General features: G+C 39.4%; 1 protein-coding gene across 1 annotated transcript in view; it reads right to left on the minus strand.

Annotated features, from left to right (window-relative positions):
* The window catches only part of LOC106651977 (trace amine-associated receptor 1), a 34,098-nt gene that overhangs the window by 5,223 nt on the left and 5,048 nt on the right, over window positions 1-23,827 (minus strand). Inside the window, exons 3-5 of the mRNA XM_014370696.2 lie at window positions 22,006-22,145; window positions 20,977-21,157; window positions 9,982-10,236 (exon numbers count right to left, since the gene is read on the minus strand). Of these exons, the coding sequence (XP_014226182.1) occupies window positions 9,982-10,236; window positions 20,977-21,157; window positions 22,006-22,145 (576 nt within the window). The remainder of the gene's footprint in view (window positions 1-9,981; window positions 10,237-20,976; window positions 21,158-22,005; window positions 22,146-23,827) is intronic.

Here is a 23,827-nt window from a genome sequence, read left to right on the forward strand (position 1 = left end):
GGGGGGGGGGGGGGGAGGGGTCACATACAAACACGATGGCGCGGGTGTATAAATTAACCAAAGTGCGCGTAAACGAGAGAGAGCAAAGTGGGTAGAGCGACTCGTTAATGATGCGCGAGAGCGTTAAATTTATACGGGCGCGTCACGCGTGCTCTCGTGTAAAAAAAAAAAACAGAGGAAGGAAATGAATGCATGTATCGATGGCCATTTTTATCGGCTTCGGTTCGAGTTCGAGCGGACTATTGTTTTACGTATATATACTCGCGCGCGTAATATCGAATAATTTAATCGGTTTTGAGAGTCGCGATTAATCGTCTGATTTATTAATGCCTCGCGTGCTCGCGCGACCGACCGTACGACGCGAAAAGTTTATTACCAAAATGCATTAATCGTGCGATCCTCTCGAGGAGGCTTTGTTTCATTTGAATTTATGCGCGATCGTGTCGTAGCAGCAGCAGCAGGAGCTTACATGACGTACGAGATGAAAAAAAAAATTAATCATAAATAAAAGTACATAAAGTTGACGAGCTCTTTATAGAGAATTAGCTTCAGTGAGCAGTTGATGCTAGCAGTTACCGGTCTTTTTATCGTCGTGCTCGAGTGCAATGTAAAATTTCGTCATAGTTTCGTTGCGGTAATTCATCTCTAATAATAAGTTAGTGACGCAGAACGAAAAATGTTATAGGTAGTACAAGTTATGTAATTGAATTGCAGTAGAGTCAAAGTGAAGTACCGATTGCAGTACCCATCAGAAAATGTAAGATCTGCTTTGAATCTACTAAAAGCAATTATTGTGCACGCAGCTGATTAGAGTTTTTGCCAAGAGATATCATCAATTGGTCGTCACAATATACAGATGCATAAACAATGACATAAATACCAAGCTTAAATTACAGGTCTTGGAAGCCATCAGAGGGGGTACACAAAAATACCAAGTCGACTTAAATAGCTTTTTTTACTTTTAAAGTTTCTTCATAATGTCTTTTGTGAAATGCATGCAAAACGCGTGCATGGAACAGATCTATGGTTTGTACATCCAATTTCTGAATATGATATTACATAATGCTTTATTCACAAGAAGTTTTATTCGAAACATACTTGGATAGCTAGAGAAGTTACTCTTATTTACTTGTATACGTTTTGCCCCTTGTGGAAGCGATTTTTCGCGCAATGTGCCACCTAGTGGTCGGTCGCGAAGTTGGCAGTGTAAAAATGAGTAAGTGAGAAAATAAAAAGTTCAGCCTTTCTTCGATTGATTCGCGCAAACACTCCGATGCATTTGAAAAATGAGCTGGGTCAAGTTTTTTAAAAATAATATAATTTCTTGAATCTAATATTTTGCATATTCTATTGTCATCTTTTAAATGTTGCACGATACATTGCTACATGGTGTTATTGTAAGTAGTTGTATTTTTTTGCAACTAGCGTTATGCAATCTGTTTTAAGCCTAGAGTTGTACCTCTAATAGCTCAAAATCGAAGTGCACTTGCGTGGATGTATGTACGGTGAAAGTCTATACAAGGCGCGCGGTTTCATAGGCAGCGAGACGCCTGCGGGTATGTTACCCGTCGTAATCAAGGAAAAGATTGGTGACAGTCGATGGCTTGATTGTGCGTCTGACTCGTGGCGTACAAGCCTGACGGCAGTCGTCACCTGTTACGTATATGCCCCATATAAGGTAATATATGTGTGTGTATGTGTGAGTTTGAGTCGAGGAGTTTTGGAATGTGGAAGGCAACGGACTAATGACGTATGAGCAGTTTGAGCTGCCCGTCCGCGAAGCTGCCTGTTATGATGCGAATGTAGGGATGTTTTGGATTGAGTTCAAAGATGTATTGGAAGGATTGTCTGGTGTTAGTTACACTGGTCTTTTATTGCTTATATTGAATTTGTATTTCACGGATCTTTATGCTTATATACCTTAAGGGGAGGGCATAGTATTTTTCGCAAAAATTTTCGATACTTTTTTTATTGTCTAATTCGATTCTGTATATATTCAAGAGTATTCAGTTAAAATTTTAAGCCAATCGGAGAAAAATTAACTAAGATATGACCATTTTAATACACGTTCAAAAAGGTAAGGAGGACTGGACCTCAAAATCTTTAAACGCGTTTCCTGAACAATAGCATTTTCAAAGACGGTGTACATCATATCTCAAAAACTTATTGACCGATCTTTTTGAAATTTTACACCGTTATTTATTAACTATTTTACTAGGTAGTGACGTCGAGATTTTTTTTATTTTTGGGAAAATTTTCATTTTTTTTTCAACAATTTTCCGAAAAAAAAAGTGCACCTTTTCGATTTTTTCCCATTTTTTCAACTTCAAAGTCACGCCAAATTTTCAAAAATGAAAAAATTTTAAAAAACTCGACGTCAGTACCTTCAGAATCCTCTAAACTAATAACAAAATGTCACTAGGCTTGTTTCTGATGATTCTGCGAGGAGTTATCGTGTACACCGCATTTTTCGACGTGTTTTCTTCAAACCGATGCCCCAGGCTCATTTTTTAATATTTTTCAACAAAAATTTAGCTGAGTACTCTTGAAGTGATGCTTTTTAGTGTACAAATCGATATTACTACATTTTCATTACTAGATTTCAAAAAATAAATNTTCATAATTGATTAGCCACGAAAATCGAATTTCGTTCAAAATGGATACATCACACAATTCATTTTATTAATTTTTTTTCATATTTTAACATTTTTAATTGTTACACACTATGTAAAACTTATACAGGGGCAAAAATTGTTCATGATCAACATTGATGTCAATTTATAATTTCTTCAGTTCGTCGCCTGAAAAAAAGAAATGGAAGGTTTAGAAAAATTGATGAAAATTATTATTCCGTGGGTTAAAAAAAAAGCAATACCTTTTGCGAGCATGAGTTTCATCGGTTTCGGCTGCGCTTCGTTTTGAAACGATTTCTGCAGCCTGACATATACTCAGAAAATCCTCGTTCTTCAGATTCTCGATGACCATGTCGCAGCAGAGAATCGGCAGCCGGTAGTGGATCAGCTCCAAGAAAGAATTCAGTGCCCACCTCTTAAAGTATCCTCTAGACATCTTTTCGCATAGATGTTTCATGCATGCGTCACGATATTTTTTGGGAATTTTATCCAAGTTGTCCGTTCGCTTGATCTCCATGTAACCCTTGTATGTGAGTCGTTTTTCCGCCTGTTCGGGTCGCAACAGGATCAGATCGTAGAGCGACAAGTTCGAAGTTATAATTATCTCTTTGGCTATTTTCGCGAACTCCTCGTCGTTGTGCAAACATTTTTCAAAATCCGAAGACTTTTCAAAAAATTTTTGCTGGGCGTAAAATGTCATAATTTTAATGGCGTCCCGTCGTACCAGTAAGTAACCTCTTTTTTCAAGGCGTTCGACGACGGCCAGGGCGCCACAGGCAAATCTCAATTCATCCCACTTCTGATCAATATAGTCATATCCTCTGCAAAAATTGGCTGCATCAGGCATAACGAAACTCGACAGATCGGCGCCATTGTCCAAGAGTACATCGACCAAATCCGGCAATAGATTCGCCACGGCCAGTTGCAGTGGTGTTCGGCCCTCGTTGTCGAGGGCATCGAGCTCAACTTGATGTTTCTGCCGCCGTCTCGAGCCGCACAGCTTGAATAGTAACTGCACTATGTTGTCGTCGTGGAATTTAGAGCAAATAATGTGTAGCGCTGTGAAACCTTCGTTTTTGCTGGGCAAATTTGGATTGGCGCCTCTTCTCAGCAGCACTTCCACCAGTTTTTTATGCCTGCGAAACACAGCCGTGTGAAGCGGTGTATGTCCCTTATTGAATACCACGTCGGTCTGCATCGTCCACCTTTGGTCGTCGATTATCTTAAAGAACTTCTTCGCGAAGTCGCCTTCGTCCGTTGGACTATTGGCAATGTAATGTAGAGGCGTCCCAAACTTCTCGTTTACTATAGTCGGATCAGCACCTCTTCTCAGTAGTAATTCGGTAATTTTCTTGTTATTATTGATCAGAGCCATCATTAATGGTGGGCTACCGGTCTTGGACAGAGCATTGACCTGTACCTTATGATTTTGTTGTTCACTGACCTCGAATAACATCTCTACTGTGTCATGGTGGTCGCCACGTTTCATACAGATAAGATGCAAAGGTGTCAGACCATTTATTTCGCCCAAATTCGGATTGGCTCCTCGTCTCAGTAGCAGTTCAGCCATCTTTTTGTTATTGGTGTCCATGGTATTGTGCAACGGCGTGTTACCATACCTGTCTCGTGAATCGACTCGTACCGTCTGATTAATGTCGTCGTTGACCTTGAAAAATATATTGGCCAACTCATCGTTTTCACGGCATCTCTGGCAAATAATATGCAAAGGAGTTAATCCTTTCTTGCCAGCTATATTCGGATTGGCGCCTCTTCTCAGCAGCAATTCGATCACGTTCTTGTCCCGTTTTCCCAGCAGAGCGAAATGCAGAGGCGAATAAAAATTTTCTTGGTCGAGGCAATTCGGATCCTGGCCCGCGAGGTCGAGGAATTTCTCGACGATATCTACGAGGCCGGACCTGCAGGCCGCGTGGAAATGCGTAAATCCAACATCGTCGGCGTAGTTCACGTCGACTCTGTTGTATATTTTAAAAAGACAACTGATCATGTCGTCGAAACTGCCTCTACCTGCACGATGAAGTGGTGTTGTGCGATGCACGATTGGCTCGCCGTTTTTATCACGAACAGGCACGTCTCTGTATCCTGTACTTATCACAAACCTGATGATTTCGATGTCACCATTTTTCTGAGCCATTTTGAGTAACCAATCAATTTCTTCTTGTTGAAACATTTTTCGAAGATTTGGAAGATTACTTTTCCAATCTGTAATGAGGAAATAAAATTGACGGTAAAATCTAACTCGTTCCGCTTCGATCTCCCAATCTACATTCCTTTTAAAGGTCTTTAACGTTTCTAATTTTTCTTGATCGGTGTCAAAAAGGAAGATTAATTCTGCCATATTTGTACACACTTACGGGGAAATACAGCGAGGTATAAATGCACTGATGATTCGCTGGTTAGTATTCCTACAAAAAAATATTCGTTTAAAAAATTACTTTAGACTTGCAATTCGAATTTGATTTTTTCCATACGATGAAATTATGGTTCAAAATTATTGTTAAAGTCTTTGAAATATTTTATAAATGTAAAATTAATTTCATTTCCATCAATAGTTAGGGGGTTTCCAGGCGGACGCAGTGACACGTGAGGGGCTTTTATGTTTACTAGACTGTCCGTTATTTCCCGAATTGCTCCAATCCTCGCTCTCACCCCTTGAAAGTTCATCATTTGGCTCACAATGAAAGAAAATCACTGTCCGATCGCGATTAATTAACTCTAGATAGTGCCACACGCGTCAGCTTTTTTCCCATTTAAATAACATGGGAAAATTTAAAAAAAATGTAAATTGAAGTTTTAAACCACTTAAAATCGCTAAACCTTGGGTTTAGCGACGGTTTTCACTTCCTGGTACACCCATAATGAGTAACCAATACTTACGGGAACCCTCCGAAAAGAATTTTGGATTTTGCACACACGATATACTCAAAAAATGAAGAAAAACAGCATGTTGGCGTGGTTTTTCGATATTTTACAGCAAAACTAAGCATGAACGATCATTTTAAATATATTCACGTCAAAGTTGAGATCAAGACCTTTAATTTGAGGGTAATAAAACCTATTTACGTTCATTAGAACCAAAGTTACAGGCGTTTGAAGTTTCATTGAAAAATCAGGTATCGATTCTCGTCCGGCCGCCCAAACGCGCGACTCGCGGCTCGCTGTAATCGCAACTCGTACAAATGACCATGTAATTAAACTAGAAAAATAATTAAAAATATGATTTTTATGCGTTTTTTTCTCAGCTTTCACGTGGTGTAGTCGGATTTTTCGATAATTTACTCGTTCACTAGGAAAAATAGGAAATAAATGTTCAAGTCCATTTTTTCGTACGAAAATGAAAATTATCGAAAAATCCGACTACACCACGTGAAAGCTGAGAAAAAAACGCATAAAAATCATATTTTTAATTATTTTTCTAGTTTAATTACATGGTCATTTGTACGAGTTGCGATTACAGCGAGCCGCGAGTCGCGCGTTTGGGCGGCCGGACGAGAATCGATACCTGATTTTTCAATGAAACTTCAAACGCCTGTAACTTTGGTTCTAATGAACGTAAATAGGTTTTATTACCCTCAAATTAAAGGTCTTGATCTCAACTTTGACGTGAATATATTTAAAATGATCGTTCATGCTTAGTTTTGCTGTAAAATATCGAAAAACCACGCCAACATGCTGTTTTTCTTCATTTTTTGAGTATATCGTGTGTGCAAAATCCAAAATTCTTTTCGGAGGGTTCCCGTAAGTATTGGTTACTCATTATGGGTGTACCAGGAAGTGAAAACCGTCGCTAAACCCAAGGTTTAGCGATTTTAAGTGGTTTAAAACTTCAATTTACATTTTTTTTAAATTTTCCCATGTTATTTAAATGGGAAAAAAGCTGACGCGTGTGGCACTATCTAGAGTTAATTAATCGCGGTCGGACAGTGATTTTCTTTCATTGTGAGCCAAATGATGAACTTTCAAGGGGTGAGAGCGAGGATTGGAGCAATTCGGGAAATAACGGACAGTCTAATGTTTACCGTGACAAAAAATCAGAACTACCAACTTCGAAATAATACAAAATTATAGGTTTTTTTTCATTTGCCGGCACACAATTATTGAAGACTGAACGATACCGTCACGCTATGTAGCGGCTAAATTTTGTACTAGCTTATTAGGGCAAATTTGACCAAATAACATGGGAAATACTATGAATGTGTAAAATAATAAATGTTACACAATGAATTTTGTACATTTATCATTTTTAATTGATACGTCATATCTAAATATGAATTTAGCTATTTTGATCCTATTAAAAAGTTGATAAACAAGTGTTGATAAACCTGAGAAAATTTACTTTAAAGTTTTTCCGTCCATTTTTCCGGGCAAAGCGGAAATTTTCGGAAAATCTGAGCTTACCGTCGAATAGCTGAGGCAATTTTTCATCGAAATGATGCGTAACTTTTTTCTTCTAGGCCCATTTGGGTACTTTTACAGCGAGTTACAAATTCAGCGATTCGACTAAATAATGCCGCGCTGTGCGGCACTCGGATATTTGACGTGAAGTGTTGTTTATCAACACTTGTTCATCAACTTTTTAACAAAATTGCCCTAATACGCTAGTACAAAATTTCGCCGCTACATGGCTTGACGGTATCGTTCAGTCCTCAATAGCTATTATTAATAATTATGTTATTTTTATGTTTTTTTCAATGTTTTAGGCGTAAGGCAATATTCTATATGTCATTGGGATCGAAATCGAATAAACATATTTTTGTTCTAGCTCATTTGTTGGTTAGGGTATGCCCAAATGACCCACGAATTTTTACACATAACAATTTATTTCTCGATAACTAAAATGTAAATGAAATTTTTTTACTTGTAATTATTTGTTATTAAATTTCCTGTACGTTTGTATATTTTTTATTTTATTTGACTTTGTTTTTACATTATGTTTACGCTCATTTAAAGTCGAAAAATCATGATTTCTCATTAGAAACCATATTGAATGCCAAACAATTTTTTATGTTGTTTAAAAAAAATTTCACGTTGAAAAGTTGTATTTTGATATTAACATTTATAATATAAAGTTTCAAAGCAAATAAATGGGTTTAAAAACTTAGCTACATTTTGAATGAGAACCCAACCTCTTTAAGTCAGATTTGTATGATTAACACGTGGAAATTTATTTTAACTCACTTTCAACATACATAATTTAATTTCAATCTAATGACCACGTATCAGTTTAAATATGGTTGAATCCAAATTATCATTTCAAAATTAATAAAGAATAAAACTTCTTTTTGGTACACTCACCTTGTAGCTTTTTATTCACTTTCAAGAATCACGTGCGTCGGTCGATCTTTTTCTCGTATGTTCACCTCACTCCACGCTTGAACTAACACTGCGGAGAATTTTTGAGTTTGGACGTGACATGTGTTCGAAGAGTGGTCAGAAACTCGATAACTGAATAACTAGCGTCGCGCGCGGCAGCCAGCGTTGTGACACAGGCGACTGCTGCACAAGTCAGCTGCATGTTCTACTTTATCGATCGATACGGTATTGCCATCTTTTCTATTCGATAAATTTGTGTTAATGTTTTAGTTTTCGACAAGTTATAACAGAGATACTAAAATTGCATTTTTCTCTAATGATCAAAAACTTGTGTATTCGCTCTAAATGTTCGTATTGCAAGATTTACAATCGATCGATAAATTAGAAGAAACAGCTTTTTCACAGTCGTAAGGGACGGTCACAAATCGACCAGTTGATTTGCCTGGAGGCAAAACAAAGCGACCGCCCGTATACTTTACATGTTAAAGTTGGTTGGTAAAAGTAGTTGTAGTTTACCGTGCAGTTAGAAAATAAACAAAAAATATCTGGAGAAAGCAGAAATCCTTGTGTAATGAAATATCAAAGCGGTTTTTAGTTAAATTCTTTAGTTTGTAAATAAAAAAATATTGAAATTTCGGCTTTTTTGTCTGTGATATTGTCAATAAACTCTAATAAAATAGTTATTAAAAGTGGTTTTTTACGTTGCAATACAAACTCTCAAGCAGGGAAATTTTATTCTGTGAAGTTACCGAGGAAAAACTAAAAACCGCTTTGATATTTCAATACACAAGGATTTCTGCTTTCTCCAGATATTTTTTGTTTATTTTTTTACTGCATGGTAAACTAATTACAAGTACTTTTACCAACGAACTTTAACATGTAAAGTATATGGATTTGCCTCCAGGCAAATCAGCTGGTCGATTTTTGACCGTCACTGACGACTGTAAAAAAGCCCCACAGCTGACTCGCGCAGTCACCTGCGTTACAGATTCTCAAAAGCAGCATACGACGACGCGCTCGATTCGAAATAGTAATAATAATTATATAATAATTCTATTGAAATAATTTTTTTTCTTTTCTATAAATCATGAGAAATTACATCAATAAGTCTTTTAATAAAAAGTCATTACAATTTAATTATTAATTTACTGATCTGACTCAATTCTTATGAGAAAATACTTTGGAAGCACAGAGGGGCTGCGGTAGCGTTTAGTCCCCAAAAATGAATAATCAAAAAACTCCTACGCAAACTCAAAAATACAAATTATGTTAATTTTTTCATAATACAAAAATTTGTAATTAAATTTTGATCGAAAGCGTCTCAAAATCTTCAGAAAAGTACCATCTTCATCTTAAGGGCCAAAAACATTCACTCAGTCGGTATTTAGTAAAAAATTATTTTGTCCTCACATTTCTTAAGAATAATGAATCAATCATCTTCAAACTTTGTAATTAAATTAAGAGGTTGCTACGATTATTCCTATAGTCGTGTTCGCATGGAATCGTCTTATAAGCTTAAATAAAAAGAAAATTTCAACTATTTCGACTCAAATGGCTATATTTTTTTTTGTAATTCCAGCTCGAAACACCAGTCGGTCCCCTTGAACGTGTCCCGTTTATAGAGAGGCACAAGTCTATGTTCAAGTTTATTATGCGCGAATGAATTCACGATCCTTGCTTATGCAGGTATCTTCGCACAATCAGAGATTTATAATGCGCTCGAGAGCTCGATATACGTTGCAACGGTATACCCGACTCACTTTCGCGCTCTCAGTTTGTGTTTTCTCTTTGGTCTTCCGACGGGTACGAAGAAAATTCATGAGGTGTAAATTCGAACGAGGCGCACAAAAATGGAGAAAACACTTTCCAAAACGACCGCGCACGAGTACGAGACGATATTTCTCCCTTTTCTTTGTACAGACCCCCGTGATATACAAAAACACTTAATATACCTATCTCGCGCGCCACGTACAATTTAACATAAATTACGGCAATACGTAACGTCTCTCTCTCTCACCTTCGTGTAAAGTATCTCCCTGGATATGCGTCGAAAGTGATTGTTGAGCAGCCAGTAGAGGAAGGGATTCCAGAAGCTGTTGGACAGCGCCAGCCAGGTGGCGATGAAGTCGAGGAAGGCCGGTGGCTTGGTGCCGGTGCAGGCCGCGACGACCTCCTGTATCGTCCACGGGGTCACCATCACGATGAAGCCCAGCGACATGGCGGCCATCGTCCTCGAGGCCGCCGTGGAGAGGCGTCGCTCGTGCAGAATCAGCTGTGGAGCAGTGGGCAGCATAGCAGCAGCAGCAGCAGCAGGGACGATAATCGAATATAAATATAAAAAAAATTGAGCCAATAATAATAATAACAATAATAATAATAACGATTTAATAGTGGTGGCAGCAGCTGCATACACGCGCATACGCACGTGCGACGAGTAAATTTTGCGCCGCGCTTATCTCTCGCTTATCTCGGCTCGCTCGCTTGCGCGTGTGAATGGGGCCGTAACACACGCGTGTACGTACGTACCTTATCGTCCTGTGCCGCTGCACGCCGCGATATAGTCGCGATTGCTGTATATATATACATAATTCGCTACGGCGACAGTAGACCGAGTCGACGTTCGAAGCGACGCCGCAACGTGTGACGACTCGAGTTTCAATGATTTCGTCGTCGTCGTCGCAGACACACAGACACAAAGTGTTTACGATAGAGAAAAGGGGTGGAGAAAAAAATCTCGTCGCGCAGACACTCGTAAAATTATATAGAGCATCTTCTTCGAGATATCGTACGCGAAACCGGTGCAGCTGCTCACGCGCGATCTAGTTTTTTTTTTTTTTTTGGCGAACACATATACGGACTGCTATCGTTATATCGATTAGAGAAAAAGGGCGCGCGAGCTTTTTTCGGCACGCGCATGTACGCGTTCCTTATGTTCCTTTCGCGTTACGCGGCGACATCGTATATACCACTACTACTGCCACACTGCACCATATATAGACGCGTATATAAACGTTTTATGGCTTTTTGCTTCTCTTCGTTGCTACGCGCGCCAAGCGCTCGTGAGTGTCTCCTTCTCTCTGCCTTTTTTATCGAGCTCATATCGTATATGCTCCGATTTTTTTTCCATGAATGAAAATTCCTCGACTCGAAATCACGAGCGCGTAAAATGCTACTTTGTAAAATTGTGACGTGCACACGCCGCAGACCCAGCAATAACAATTATTACATCGATGAAATAACGAAACTCGTCGCAATATATCGTAGGCAGCTCTCGCCCATACGCGTGTCAAGTGCAGCGTTGAAAATAAAAGATTAATGAAAAAAAAAAAAAAAAAAAAAGAAAAAAACGGTTAGCTGACATTAATTATCGATATCGCNAAAAAAAAGAAAGGGAGAGAACGAGGAAAATGAGAGCTGGAGAGAGATGCGGTAAGCCATATGGGGTATAAACGCGCGCTTGATTTGTGGCCGGGTCGCGGCTAAACGCACACACACGCAAACGGCAATTACGATTAAATTTTTAACGCGGCGTTTAACACACACACACTCATGCGAACATTTCAAAAATTATTAGCGCAGTAGCAGCTGTTAGCGTATATTATATGAGATTCCAGCGACGTTAAATGTATCGACTCGCTCGCGAGATAAATAATTGCCGTGTATATACACGGCGATATAACGAAATTTTGCTTTATAGCTCATATACTAGTATATATAATGTTGGCTAAACAAGTTTCGCGATTTCGAACTCGCTTCAAGAAAGCTACACAGCAGCAGCAGCCAAGTGAACTAATGGTAATAATTCGTTCTTGCAGTTCTCTCCCTCTCTCTCTCTCACCTCAAGCTTCTGTCTCTTCCAGTAGTAGCTGCTGCTATATAAGCTCGTTTCTACGCTCTCTCTCTCTCTCTCTCTCTCGCGAAAATAACGAGTTTCCGACGTGACTCCCACGGGAAATTGATTCAAGCCGGAAACGGTATACCTACCTGTGCTTCTCCACTAAGCGCAGCAGCTATGCAGTCGACTATATAGACTACACACCCCGTTTCACCAAAGACGATCTAGGTAGAGAATCTTTCATGCTTGTTTATGTATATAAAAGATCGTTGGCCTACTATACATATACAATTTGAGAAGAGCCTAATCTCGTGGCGGTGCCTGCGACGCGCGCAAAGATCGAGTAAATAATTTTATTCGCTTCTCTTCCTCTCTTCTTTCGTTGCGAGCGGAGCTTTTGTATATGGCAAGCTTATACAACACGCGGGCGCGGGGGGGAGCTCGAGATAATTGACTTTTCGCAGAGAGAGAGAGAGAGAGAGGAAAATTGCCTTAACTTCTTCTACCTGTGCCATTGACGGGCTAATTCGATTTTGTTCAGAAGAAGAAGAAGACTGACGACGATGATTTTTTGCAGGATTTTAGAGGCTATCGAGGGTAATTGGAGCGGGGAAAAAAGATATACACAACAAACCCAAATGGTACGTATATAATATAGACTTTAAAAAATACAACGTATGCCGTTGTACGTGGAAAATCAGAAATTTATACACGCGAAAGAGGGTTAACGTAGCGATCGGTGCAGTGAAAGAAGAATAAAAAAAAGTAGGAGGAGGAAAAGGAAGAGAATGGGTAGGAAAAAAGCGAGGCGAACAGCGCAACAATTTCCGGCAACGATCGCCTTATATACGTCTATATATCGCGCCGTTGTTGCCTCGACTGCTGCGTTATATACTGCCATTATTCCATCTATCTGCTCTCGTTGTATTATATGTGTGTGTGTGTGTGTGCAAGCGCGCATGAATCGGCGCCTCCCTACGATGCACACGTTTCGCATATACGTGTATACTTCGTAATCGTGTACCGAATCCGCGCGCGGGTCGTTAGCTTCACTGTGTGTGGGTGTGTGTGTGTGCGTGTGTGTGCGGCAAGCCTCCCTATTTTCTGGCTCACTTCGACGAATCCAACGACGAAAAGAGAAGAAGAAGAAGAAGAAGAAGAAGAAGCAGAAAAAGTAGAAGAAGAACAAGCGAAAGAGGAGTAAGTAAAATGGGTTAAGTGCAGTTGACGCGGAAAAACTAGACTATTACAGATCTCTCTCTCTCTCTCTCTCTCTCTCTCTCTCTCTCTCTTTCTCCGTGTGTATGTGTATGTGTGTGGGTATAAGTATACGGTGAGCACAAGTATAAGAGCGAATAATAAATTGGACGCGCGCGTTAAGTTGTAATCGTAAAATTAACGAAAACCACTGCGGAGATCTCCTTTTTATAACTTACAAAGGTAGCAAAAAAAAAAAAAAAAGATTATACGCTGATTGTCGCGACGAGCGCATTGATTATACATTGGTTCTGACGAAAATCGGCTCCGTATAATATTCGCGTACAGCGCGATCACTATACATGAAACTTGAGTATTCATACCGTGCGCGAGCTCGGGCGCTGCGCGATATTATTTTTTTTTTAAAGCACGGGGAGCTAGTGTAGCTCGCACATAGTACAACGCGAAAGTCGTTACGAGTAATAAAGTCTCGCGGGCTGATAATACTTTTTCTTGAATTTTCTCATATTTCATACTCTGTCTCTCGCGCTCTCTGTAGTAGTAGTGGTAGTAGTAGTAGCAGTTCCATGCGGCCGAGCTTGCGAGCGCGGATATTTTCTTCGCAGTCGCGAGCAGTCATGCTCGAAAGCTCCTCGCCGCCCTTTCTCTCTCTCTTTTACCCCGGGACAAACTTGTTTGTTCTTTTATCCGCGGCGGAGAAATTTTTTCCTCGTTTATCTCATTTCGCACACTTACATAATTGTAATTTTTTCTCTGCCGCTCTAGCTCGTGTTTTTCTACGTTTTTATAAGCTGAAATTTCGTCAGGCTCGGGCGCGCGCCGTGAGAGAGAGAGAGAGAGAGACAGCTCAACGCGACAGATGCCATCCGAAGAATTCTCGACGTAAATTTATATCGTGAACGAAAAAAAAAATTAACCCCGTCTGTGTGTGTATGAGTGTGCGTGCGTGCGGGGGTGAATACCGCCTGCCTGCCTGACTCTATTCGAGCTCACGAAGAAAACGTTTATACTCGCATCCGACGTGGTAAAAGTGCACTTCCGTATACCCGGCTATATAGCCTTCCGCTCTCGTTTAGTGGCCAACGACGACCTACTCGAAAGAGACGCTCTCTCTTTTTTTTTCTTTCTCTCTCTCTCTCTCTCCCCTTTTCACATATATACACTTGCTGATGCTACTGCTACCGCGATCTTAAAAACATTCCCGCGCTGAATGAGCTTGCGAAAAAGGGCTTCAATTTCTCTCTTCTTTTTTTTTTTGGCCGACGAAAAACAAAAAAGATAAAGGGAGTAAGAAAAAAAGTAAATTTTTTTGGAAATTCGGATTCGGAAGTTGAATTACTCGCGATGCTGTATACAAGTTGCAAGGTTGGAATATACTTTTACAAAATTTGGTTTGATTTTTAAAACTTCTGAATTTTACTTTTTCCTCTTAATTACATTTCATTAAAAATATCTCCGACTACGAGTATAATAATTTGAAATCTCACGAATGTTCCTTATACGCGTCAAACGTCAGAAATTCAAAGTGTACGCGCAGCCGAACGCCTACCCTCACCATAAAACGCATTGTATGCCACTACTATATATAAGTAGCTCGCCTCGAACTTCTCCTCGATTTCATATTACACATATGTATACGCGTGCATATGTGTATGAGTGTGTGTAATATATGTTTGAGACTCGCGTCAGAGAGACCGCAAACTCATATATAGTCGTATTAAATCATGAGAGAAGTAGCTCGTATACGTGTCGCGAAATTTGCTAGACGTTTAAAGTGCGTTTCTTTGACGGTGAAAGCTCGATACATATATATGGGTGTGTTACTGATAACCACATTCGATTCTATGTAAGTAGGCGAATACTTTTTAGACGATTTTTTCAAATTAGTTTTCTCTGCGTGACGTGACGAGTATATAATACATTTTTTGAGCCATGAATCTAAACTTTAAAAATTCATCGACGCACTTATCGACTTCATTCGAAAACTTTAGCCATCTATTTCCGTCTGCGCGCCCGCTGCACGACCAGCGGAGCTCGATCTCTGTGTAACTTACATTTTAACTTTTCTGATACTCTCTAAAACATCGTTCGATTGATCTATCTATTATCTATGTGCATTATTCATTCATACGCTTTTTGCAGGCCTGTGAATTTTTCTTATTTTACTTTTGTACCTGTATTAGTTCAAAATGCCATAATAATCGATGCACCACAAATTTTATTACCACATAGAGTTAAATTTCCAAAGTGCTATCGTAAAATTTGCGCGCTATATTGCAAGTGAGATTAGCGCACGAGCATAAAAGTAAACATTGCTACTTTTATACGATGAACCCGATGCGTACACAGCTTGTCGCGTGTCTGTCTATCTCTTATTAATCGTAGATTTTATAGTTTTGCTTATCGCCGATGGGCGTCGCATCTGAAAACCACGAGCAGTTAAATACAACTTCGATTGCTATATAAGGAAATGACTCTACTAAATCTGTCATATTTTTCATCATGAAGCTATAAACTCCAAATATCAACGAAAACCTGGTGTAAATAAATGTGTACACTGGGTTAACATCGATTCTGTCCGATGGAACGCCGGAATTTCCTATATGCTTAAACACGTTCCACCATTCGGTTGGACCATAGACAGAAACGATATTAACCCAGTGTACACTAGACCTACTTTAATTCTGTCCGCTGGAACGCCGGAATTCCTATGCTTATACACGTTCCACTACTCTGCGGACCGGACAGAATTAAAGTAGGTTTAGTGTACAGTCAGCAGCGTCGCGATCAAACTTTTCAAAGTCCGGCGTGTATCGGAGGCGTTGCCTATGTGCTTCCTGCGTGCGCTATTGTCGCGCGATGCGGGGTCTCCGATTACACTACGAGACCTTTCACTTTCGAGTCGTCTCTGTGCACAGCTCGTGTAGCTTCGACCATGAGTTTTTTAATTTCTGTATAGAGATCGCAGTACGCGTTTCGACCTCGTGGTGTAAGCAGCACAACTGTCTCATTGATTTTGATAGAAAAAAATAATATATTTTTTAAATAATCGGTGTTTGTGTATCGTGTGTTACAACTTTCAAAATAATATAATGTCTTCGTCAAGTATCAGATCCGACGAACAACGCATGGAGCATCCAAAATTAGACGAATTGAAGAGGTTACGTAAAATCTACTTCTTGGAGATAAAAAGCCATCGAAGCCAATTTGTCGGGAAATTTGGACCTTTGATAAGAGATTGGAGGGAACGACTTCCAAATCTGCGCGACATCTTTACAAGGCAAGAGATGGATTGGCTTCTCGTGGCGATCATGAATTCGTTTGACCAGCATCGAGAAAATATAGTTGATTTCTTCATTCGTTGCGGCTACAAAGACGAGCCCGATTTGGACGAGAACGGTAAGCCACTGTTGCGTCGCACCACGCCAGTACATCAGGTAGATAAATGCAATGACGAGTTCACTTCGAGAACTGCAGCGTTGCAACATCTTTTTAAAATTTACGACAAATTTGACGTAAATTATATCGACGAGTCGGGCTACACTCATTTCCACATGGCCTGCAAGTATGGACTGGCCGACGTTGCGGAGAAGTTCCTCGAGCTCGGCCAGGATCCCAATTGCCTCGTATCGAAAACGGGTGATTCAACACTACACTTGGCTCTCGCCTCCCGTCACAAGGAAGTCGCCGTATTATTGTTGAAACACGGCGTCGATCCGAATCTGGCCAACGAGAAAGGAGAGACTCCTTTGCATATTATTTGCCAGAGAAGCTGGGGCGATAGATTGGCCAAGTTATTCTTCAAAATTCTGGATGAAAGGCAGCAGAGAATACAGATCGATGCCCAAGATAAATCGGGCAACACACCGTTGCACTTGGCTCTGTCGCATGACAGGAGTGGACTGCTGTTGGTTGGGTTGCTGCTGAAACGTGGCGCGAATCTGACTCTGACCAACGAAAAAGGAGAGACTTCTCTGCACATCATTGCCAAGCGCGGCCGCGGAGTAGAGCGATTTTTCAATGTCATCGAAAACTTCGGGAAGACTGTCCAGATCGACGCCCGGGACAATAGGGGCAACACTCCGTTGCACGTGGCTCCTTCGCGCGGAAACGCGACAGAGATCGAGTCGCTGCTGAGACGTGGCGCTGATCCGAATTCGGTCAACCATGAAGGAGAAACACCTTTGCATATTATAGCCCAAAAAGACGGTAAATATGAGATAGTAAAGCTATTTTTCCAAATCAACGACGAATTGAATCAGCTGGTGCAGATCAACGCCCGTGACAAGTCAGGTAATACACCGCTACACTTAGCACCGAAAAGCCAGAAAGAAATAGTCGTCGATTTGATACTGAGGAGAGGCGCCGATCCGACTCTCGTCAACGAAAAAGGAGAGACTCCTCTGCACATTATTGCCAAGCGCGGCGGCGGAGTGGAGCGATTTTTCAATGTCATCGAAAACCTCGGGAAGACTGTCCAGATCGACGCCCGGGACAATTCGGGTCGAACAGCGCTGGAATGGGCCGTGGCGAGTTGCTGTCCGCCGACCGTCGTGAGTCTTCTGGAACATGGCGCCGACTTGTCTGGCTTCGTTTTTCCGACCGCGACAGACTCCGACAAGTACGGGAAAATCTATCAATCGAACGATAATGTAAGATTTTTTCTTGTCAAGAATTATTGTTCTGTAATTAAACTAGCGGTGGCGACTGGTCTGCTGGCCATCGTCGAACTGCTCGAGACAAATGTAGGTCAGGAACTGGACCTCGATGACACCCTAAAGGTCATGGGATTTTTCGACAAGTACAAATTGTACGAAAGTGCGAATTTTTCGACCACTAAGGGTGTCGACGATTTGGTCGATTCAATATTAAAAGAGATGCCGAAAAAATCCACGTATATGGATTACTTCAAGTTCGCGAGATCGTACACGTTGTTAAACCTCGACTACATGTCTATGAATGCTTGTGATTTCCGTTTGTGCGAGAAAGTAACGAGGAAATTTTTTCGCGAATGGGCCCTGGATTGCTTTATGGCATTGATACACTATCGGCTGCCAATTCTCTGTTGTGACATGATTATAGACCAGCTAACGAACAAAGATTTGTATAATATTTGCTTGGCGGCTAAAGGTCAAACTGATGAGCAAGATAAAATAAATGTAATAGAAAATGTATTAAAACGTAATAACGAAAGACCTGTTGGAGATGGAAACGCTCCAAAAAGGCTAAAAATTGAATGTTGATATGATAATATAAAATGTAAAAGGAGTGAAAAAGATGATCGGGTATTAGCTTGGCTGCTGCGGGTTAAAACTCGTGATGATGACAATAATTATAATTGGAATAATTTTATTTATGTATGTAAAGAAATTGATATTTCTATGGTGCGTGAATGCGCGCGCTTGAAGTGTTGTGTGTATGGAAAGAGAAAAGTGATGTTGGTACTTACTGTTAAACTTAGAAGCGACCATTCGAATACCTGGACAGAGAGTAAATAGAAGTTTCAGGCATTTGAACTGAATTGTCGTTTCTTTGTTTAACAGGTAATTTTGTAGATATTGTATAATTATTTTAGTTGTAATAATAAATAATCTTTGTTTAACAGAGAAACTTATGCGGCATCACACTTATTTGATCGAATCCTCTTATATGTATATGGTGTTGCTTCAACGAATAAATAAATACATTTATTAAAACGAGTTTCCGTTTGTACATTGATAAGCTCAAGATCATTATCCTCTTCAAAACGATAAGAATACATATAACACAATTATCGATGGCAGTGCGCGATGATAGTGCGGCGAGAAAATATAGAATAGGGAATTAAAGAAAAAGTACCTATATGATAAATTGTATTTTTTGTTGATAAATGAAATTTTTTTATCGTAAAAGTCTGAAATTTCATAAGCTTGAGTAGAGTGGTTTTTTGGCATTCATACTAAAATTCCATCATTATGGATTAAAAATTATGGATTTCTTATAAAATAATTAAAAATCGTGGTAATTCTATCATCAAAAGATTATGTCACAATTCTTCGTTTTAATCATTTTTAAATCTGTTAATTTCAAAAACTAACTTCGTCATCCTCTTGAATTTCATAGAGGTAAATTCACACCTGTAAAGAGAACATGTTCACGTAAAACTCTTTCTGATAAAGCGCTAGGATTCACATTGAGAACGCAGATTGTTCGTTTTTGAAAAAAATAATCCAAATTATAAATTACTTTCCCTTGTCAATTTCGCAAAAAAATATCGCAACGTTTTTAAGTGTAGGGTTTACGAATTACTCTTTTGAATCCTATTAAGCACGGCATCGAAAAGAATTTCTGGCGAACATTTCTCGGGAATAACTTTTTAGAGGTACCAATGTTAACTCTTTGGTGTTTACAGCGTGTTCAGTTTTAAATTGTCTTCGTTGAATGCACTTTTTTTATTTTCATTTATGAATGATTTTACCAGTGGCCCGTAAGCAACTATTTTCCTTCGCCTGCGCAGAGAGGGAAATGCTATTATAGGACAACTGAATATGAAATATCGTATGTAGTCTAAGCCGCCAAAAAAAATCCCTTATGCACTTCTTTGGCGGCCTCGGCCTAAGGTTGTGTGCTATTTAATTTTTCACTCAATTCATAGATACATTCAGCGCACTTCGCGCGACTCATCATCCGATATTCGATATTCGATAAGCTCCATGATTCGATAATCGCATCCTCAAATTTATTATTAGATGCTTTTTTCTTAGGGCATCGATAGAGGGAAAAATCCCGCGCCGCATTCAGATGGTTAAAACCATTTGGATTTAATAAGAATCATCGAATTTCACGAGTTGCATAGAACTTTGAAAATAACTATTGGATTGTTTTTTTACGATTCTTCTGTTGCACTAATCTAAAAAATATCAAATGCATTCAAAGGACCCGAAAATGATACTTTAATTGCTGGTTTGCAAAAAAATGTGACTTGTTTTTCATCTCCTTGATACTATCACATTACTTTGAGCCTTCGCCGCTAGATGATGAGTACCTTTGTATCAGTAAATCTACAAGTGGCAAAGTCAAAATAATTCCATATGAGTCGAACCTTCGATTACTAACTAACCATCGCGTCACATTTGTCATTCATAAACTCGCCATCGATCGTTGAGCATCTCTATGAGGGCAAATGTCTGCTCAAAGAGTATATTAATTTTTCTGTTGATAAATTTCGAGAGAAGAAATTGCGACCATATATTATATATCATAATACGAACGTGCCTGTGTATACCGTCTAAAGCGCAGTCGAGTTGCTTCCGTTTATAACGAAGATTGCCACGCGTCGCGGGTCGCGTGCGCTGGAGAAACACAGCAGAAGCCCGAGGCCTGTGTGCTCGACGTAATCTCTCTCTCTCTAGTTTTGCATTTCAAACGTTTACCTCCTTAATTCGGGCTTTATCCCTCTCTCTCTCTCTCTTTCTATTATATAAAAAGAGAGACCTTCATAAGTATATATCTACGTGTGTGTATGTATGTATGTATGTACGTACAGGCTGAAGCGCGCGCACCAAAAAAAAAAAAAAAAGAAAGGGGTAAAAAAACGCTAAAGGGGCTAATTGAAGTGTGTTCTCGCGGCTTTTAATTAACTTAAATGGAGCGGCAAAATGTGGGCGTAAAAAAAAAAAGGAAGAAAGATAAAAAGAAGCGAGAGAAGAAAGAAAGAGTCGATCCCCCGGTTTCGCGACGCTTAAATGCGTTTTTATTATTATATAATACCGAATGAATTTTTTCCGTATATCTGTTTTCTTACATAAATATCTAATCAAAGGCGAAGAAAAAAAGCTCGTCAACGAGGCGCTCAATTAGGTCTCTCTCTTGCCGCGCACGTATACGTAATAAATAATGCACGCGCCGCGCGGGTATAAGTAATAAAAAACGGCCGCGAGGCCTACTTATTTTTTTTTTGCCGCTGCTGCTGCACCTTACCTTTTCGTGATGCTGTCCGGGCAGGCCCGAGGCGCTGTTGTTCGAGCCGGTGCTGATGATCTCGCTGGTGTTTGCGCAGACCACCCGCTTGAAGCGCAGCTTGTTCATGTGAAAGGCCGAGCCGTAGAAGTACATCAGGGCCATCGTGGTGGGGAAGTAAAAGCAGCAGCACACCAGTATTCTGAAATATTCACAGCGCGCGTGTGTGCTTAGAGAGCTTCTCGCTTTTTCGCTTCTTCGTACTTCTTCAATTCAAAATGTAACTGTTTTTTTTTTCGTTTCTGTTTCTCTTTTTCGTTTTTTTTTTTTTTTTCGGTATGCACACCGATCTAATTTCTCACAAATGATTTTATAATAATCCTACAATATGTTGTATAACACAATTGGCTTCATCGAGCTTTCAGAATGGATCCCGAAATTAAAACTAACAATTTAGCCTATAACTAAAAGAAAAAAAAAGGAAACATTTAAAAATGTTGTAAAAGAATTTGAGATTGCGTTTATTGTATTCTTTGCTCTATACAAGTTAACAGCAGAAAGATCATAATTTAGTTCGAATTTAGAATGGTGTCACGGTGGGTAAAGAAAAATAAATGAAAAAGAAATATAGATAAAAAACAATTGATTAGAAATTCTTAACCTCTTTTAACCAGCACCTCTAGAATCCACTATCGAAAACATTTTGTTTTGCATTCATTCAGTGATCCTTTATTTCAATGTTTATTGTTTGTTTTACACGCGCATGTGAATTAAATTCAATTTTTCAATTTATAAATTGAAATTATTGAATATGTGTTAAAAAAGTGTACTCTTTTTTCTCAAAACCAATCAATGTAACAATAACTAAATTTAGTCATAAATTGTGTCGATTCAAAACGATTGATCATGTAAGTGCCATTTTTAAAAATTAAACTTTGCTTTAAATCGATATTTAATGATTTTTAAAAATATCGCTTCACATGTGCTTATCGGTCTGAACTTTTAAGATAAACTCTCTTGAAGTCAAAATTTAGAGTGAGTCTTCCTTACCTGATCGACGCCTTGGCGAAGAATGGCTCGCAAGCGAGGAGGCCGGTGTCGTTGAAGTAGTAGCCGCCCTTGGGCAGCACGAGGCTGCCGAACATCGCGACGCTGGCAATCCAGGTGGTCGACATTATCGCCACGCAGCCCTGTCGCATGTAATACTTTAGCGCCGAGAAAGCAGCAGCAGCAACAGCAGTAGCAGTGGTAGTAGCAGCAAATGGAAGATGATGCCAGCAGCGACATACAAGCCACGTGACGTTGATGACGATGATGAGGCAGATGAGATACGGATAATGTTTTAAAACGTTATATAAGCATGATGATTATCCAGTGTCATAAAATCAATGGGAATGAATGGGATAAGATCGTTGTCGCAACAAAAAAATTTACCATCGACTACTATACGATCGAGGACACGATGATAATAAAAAAAAGCTTAATTCCCCCGAGAGAGAGAGAGAGAGAGAGCGAGCTTTTGTATATATATATAGCGAGCAGGAGATCGTTGCGAACGTTTTAGAGCTACAAATGTAAAGCTCGCGAACGGAGAAAAAAAGAAGAAGCGAACAAGAGAGGCTATCCCGCACGTAATGAATCGCCCTCGACTCGAGACTTTCTTCTCTTCGCGTGTGTATATAGTAGTATATACGCACACGTACACGTACACGAACGTACAGCGCCCGAAATTGGCGACTCGACCTCGAAGATCGAATTTTTTTTCTCTCTCCTATTTTTTTTTACTCTCGCTATATACTTTTTTTTCGGTGTGTTGCGCGCAGTGAAATCGTGGATGATGCGCAGTCGAAAGCATCACCCGGTGAACGTGTGGAAAATTTCGCGTGTATATAAAAGTGCCCCCCGATGCAGATCTCACTTTGTGTATTATATATTACAACGTATACACGTCAGTCACACATATTTCGAGCTTTTGCTGCAAAATTATTATACGCCGTCGCCTCGTTTAACCTTACTGTTCCCTTTCCCCTTTCCCTCCTCTTCGCCGAAAAAGGTTCTCTCTTTCGGTTGTAGTACGTTTATATTACACACGCCGGACAGCCGCACTCGAGAGAGTTTGTTACAATTTGCGGGGAATTCGTTTTTTTTTCACGTGCCACGAGCACACAGATGTAAAATGTATATCATAATCATTCGCACGTATAATCGTTGTCGCAATCGTCCGCCGCATCATATTGCGGCGTATCAAACGATACGCGAGATATGTGTGCGAGGTGAAAAATCTATTTTACGAAATTTATTCATTCGATACGATCGAGTTCATTGACGCGTGTTTAATTTTTTTTTCTTCTCAACTGAAACACCTTTACGTACGTCGAGTGCATGAGTAAATCTGTGAAACGAACGAATTTAAAAGAAATGTAGCGACTCTTCAGAGACACCGTTCTAGAATTAATAAACTCAGTCAAATCACTTTTAGTGATTTAATAAATTGTCAAACATCCAAAGACATCAGAAGTCAAACCGTAGGGTTTTTTTATTATTTTTTGATTGAATTTTTTTAAACTTTATTCTTCATTTTTAATTCTTTTCAATTGAATTTATTCATTCGTTTAAACTTAAATTTTTTTGTGAAATTTTGTTGAAGCTTCGCTTCTAACAGGCTGTTCTTACACAGCTGCTTATTGATTCAAAAAGCAAACATTAACAATGACCTAACGAACAAAGCATTAAAATCTGAAATTTTTAAAATAAATTACCATTTATTGGCTTGTATTTGATCATTTTTACGTTACAATTAAGAATTTTAGATTATAAACTGAAGATAAAAATTTAATCAATTGAAAAATTTGAAAAACATTGAAAAGATAAT

This window comes from Trichogramma pretiosum, unplaced genomic scaffold (genome assembly GCF_000599845.2).
Source record: "Trichogramma pretiosum strain Unisexual culture from Peru unplaced genomic scaffold, Tpre_2.0 scaffold167, whole genome shotgun sequence".
NCBI classification, from domain to species: Eukaryota; Metazoa; Arthropoda; class Insecta; order Hymenoptera; family Trichogrammatidae; genus Trichogramma; species Trichogramma pretiosum.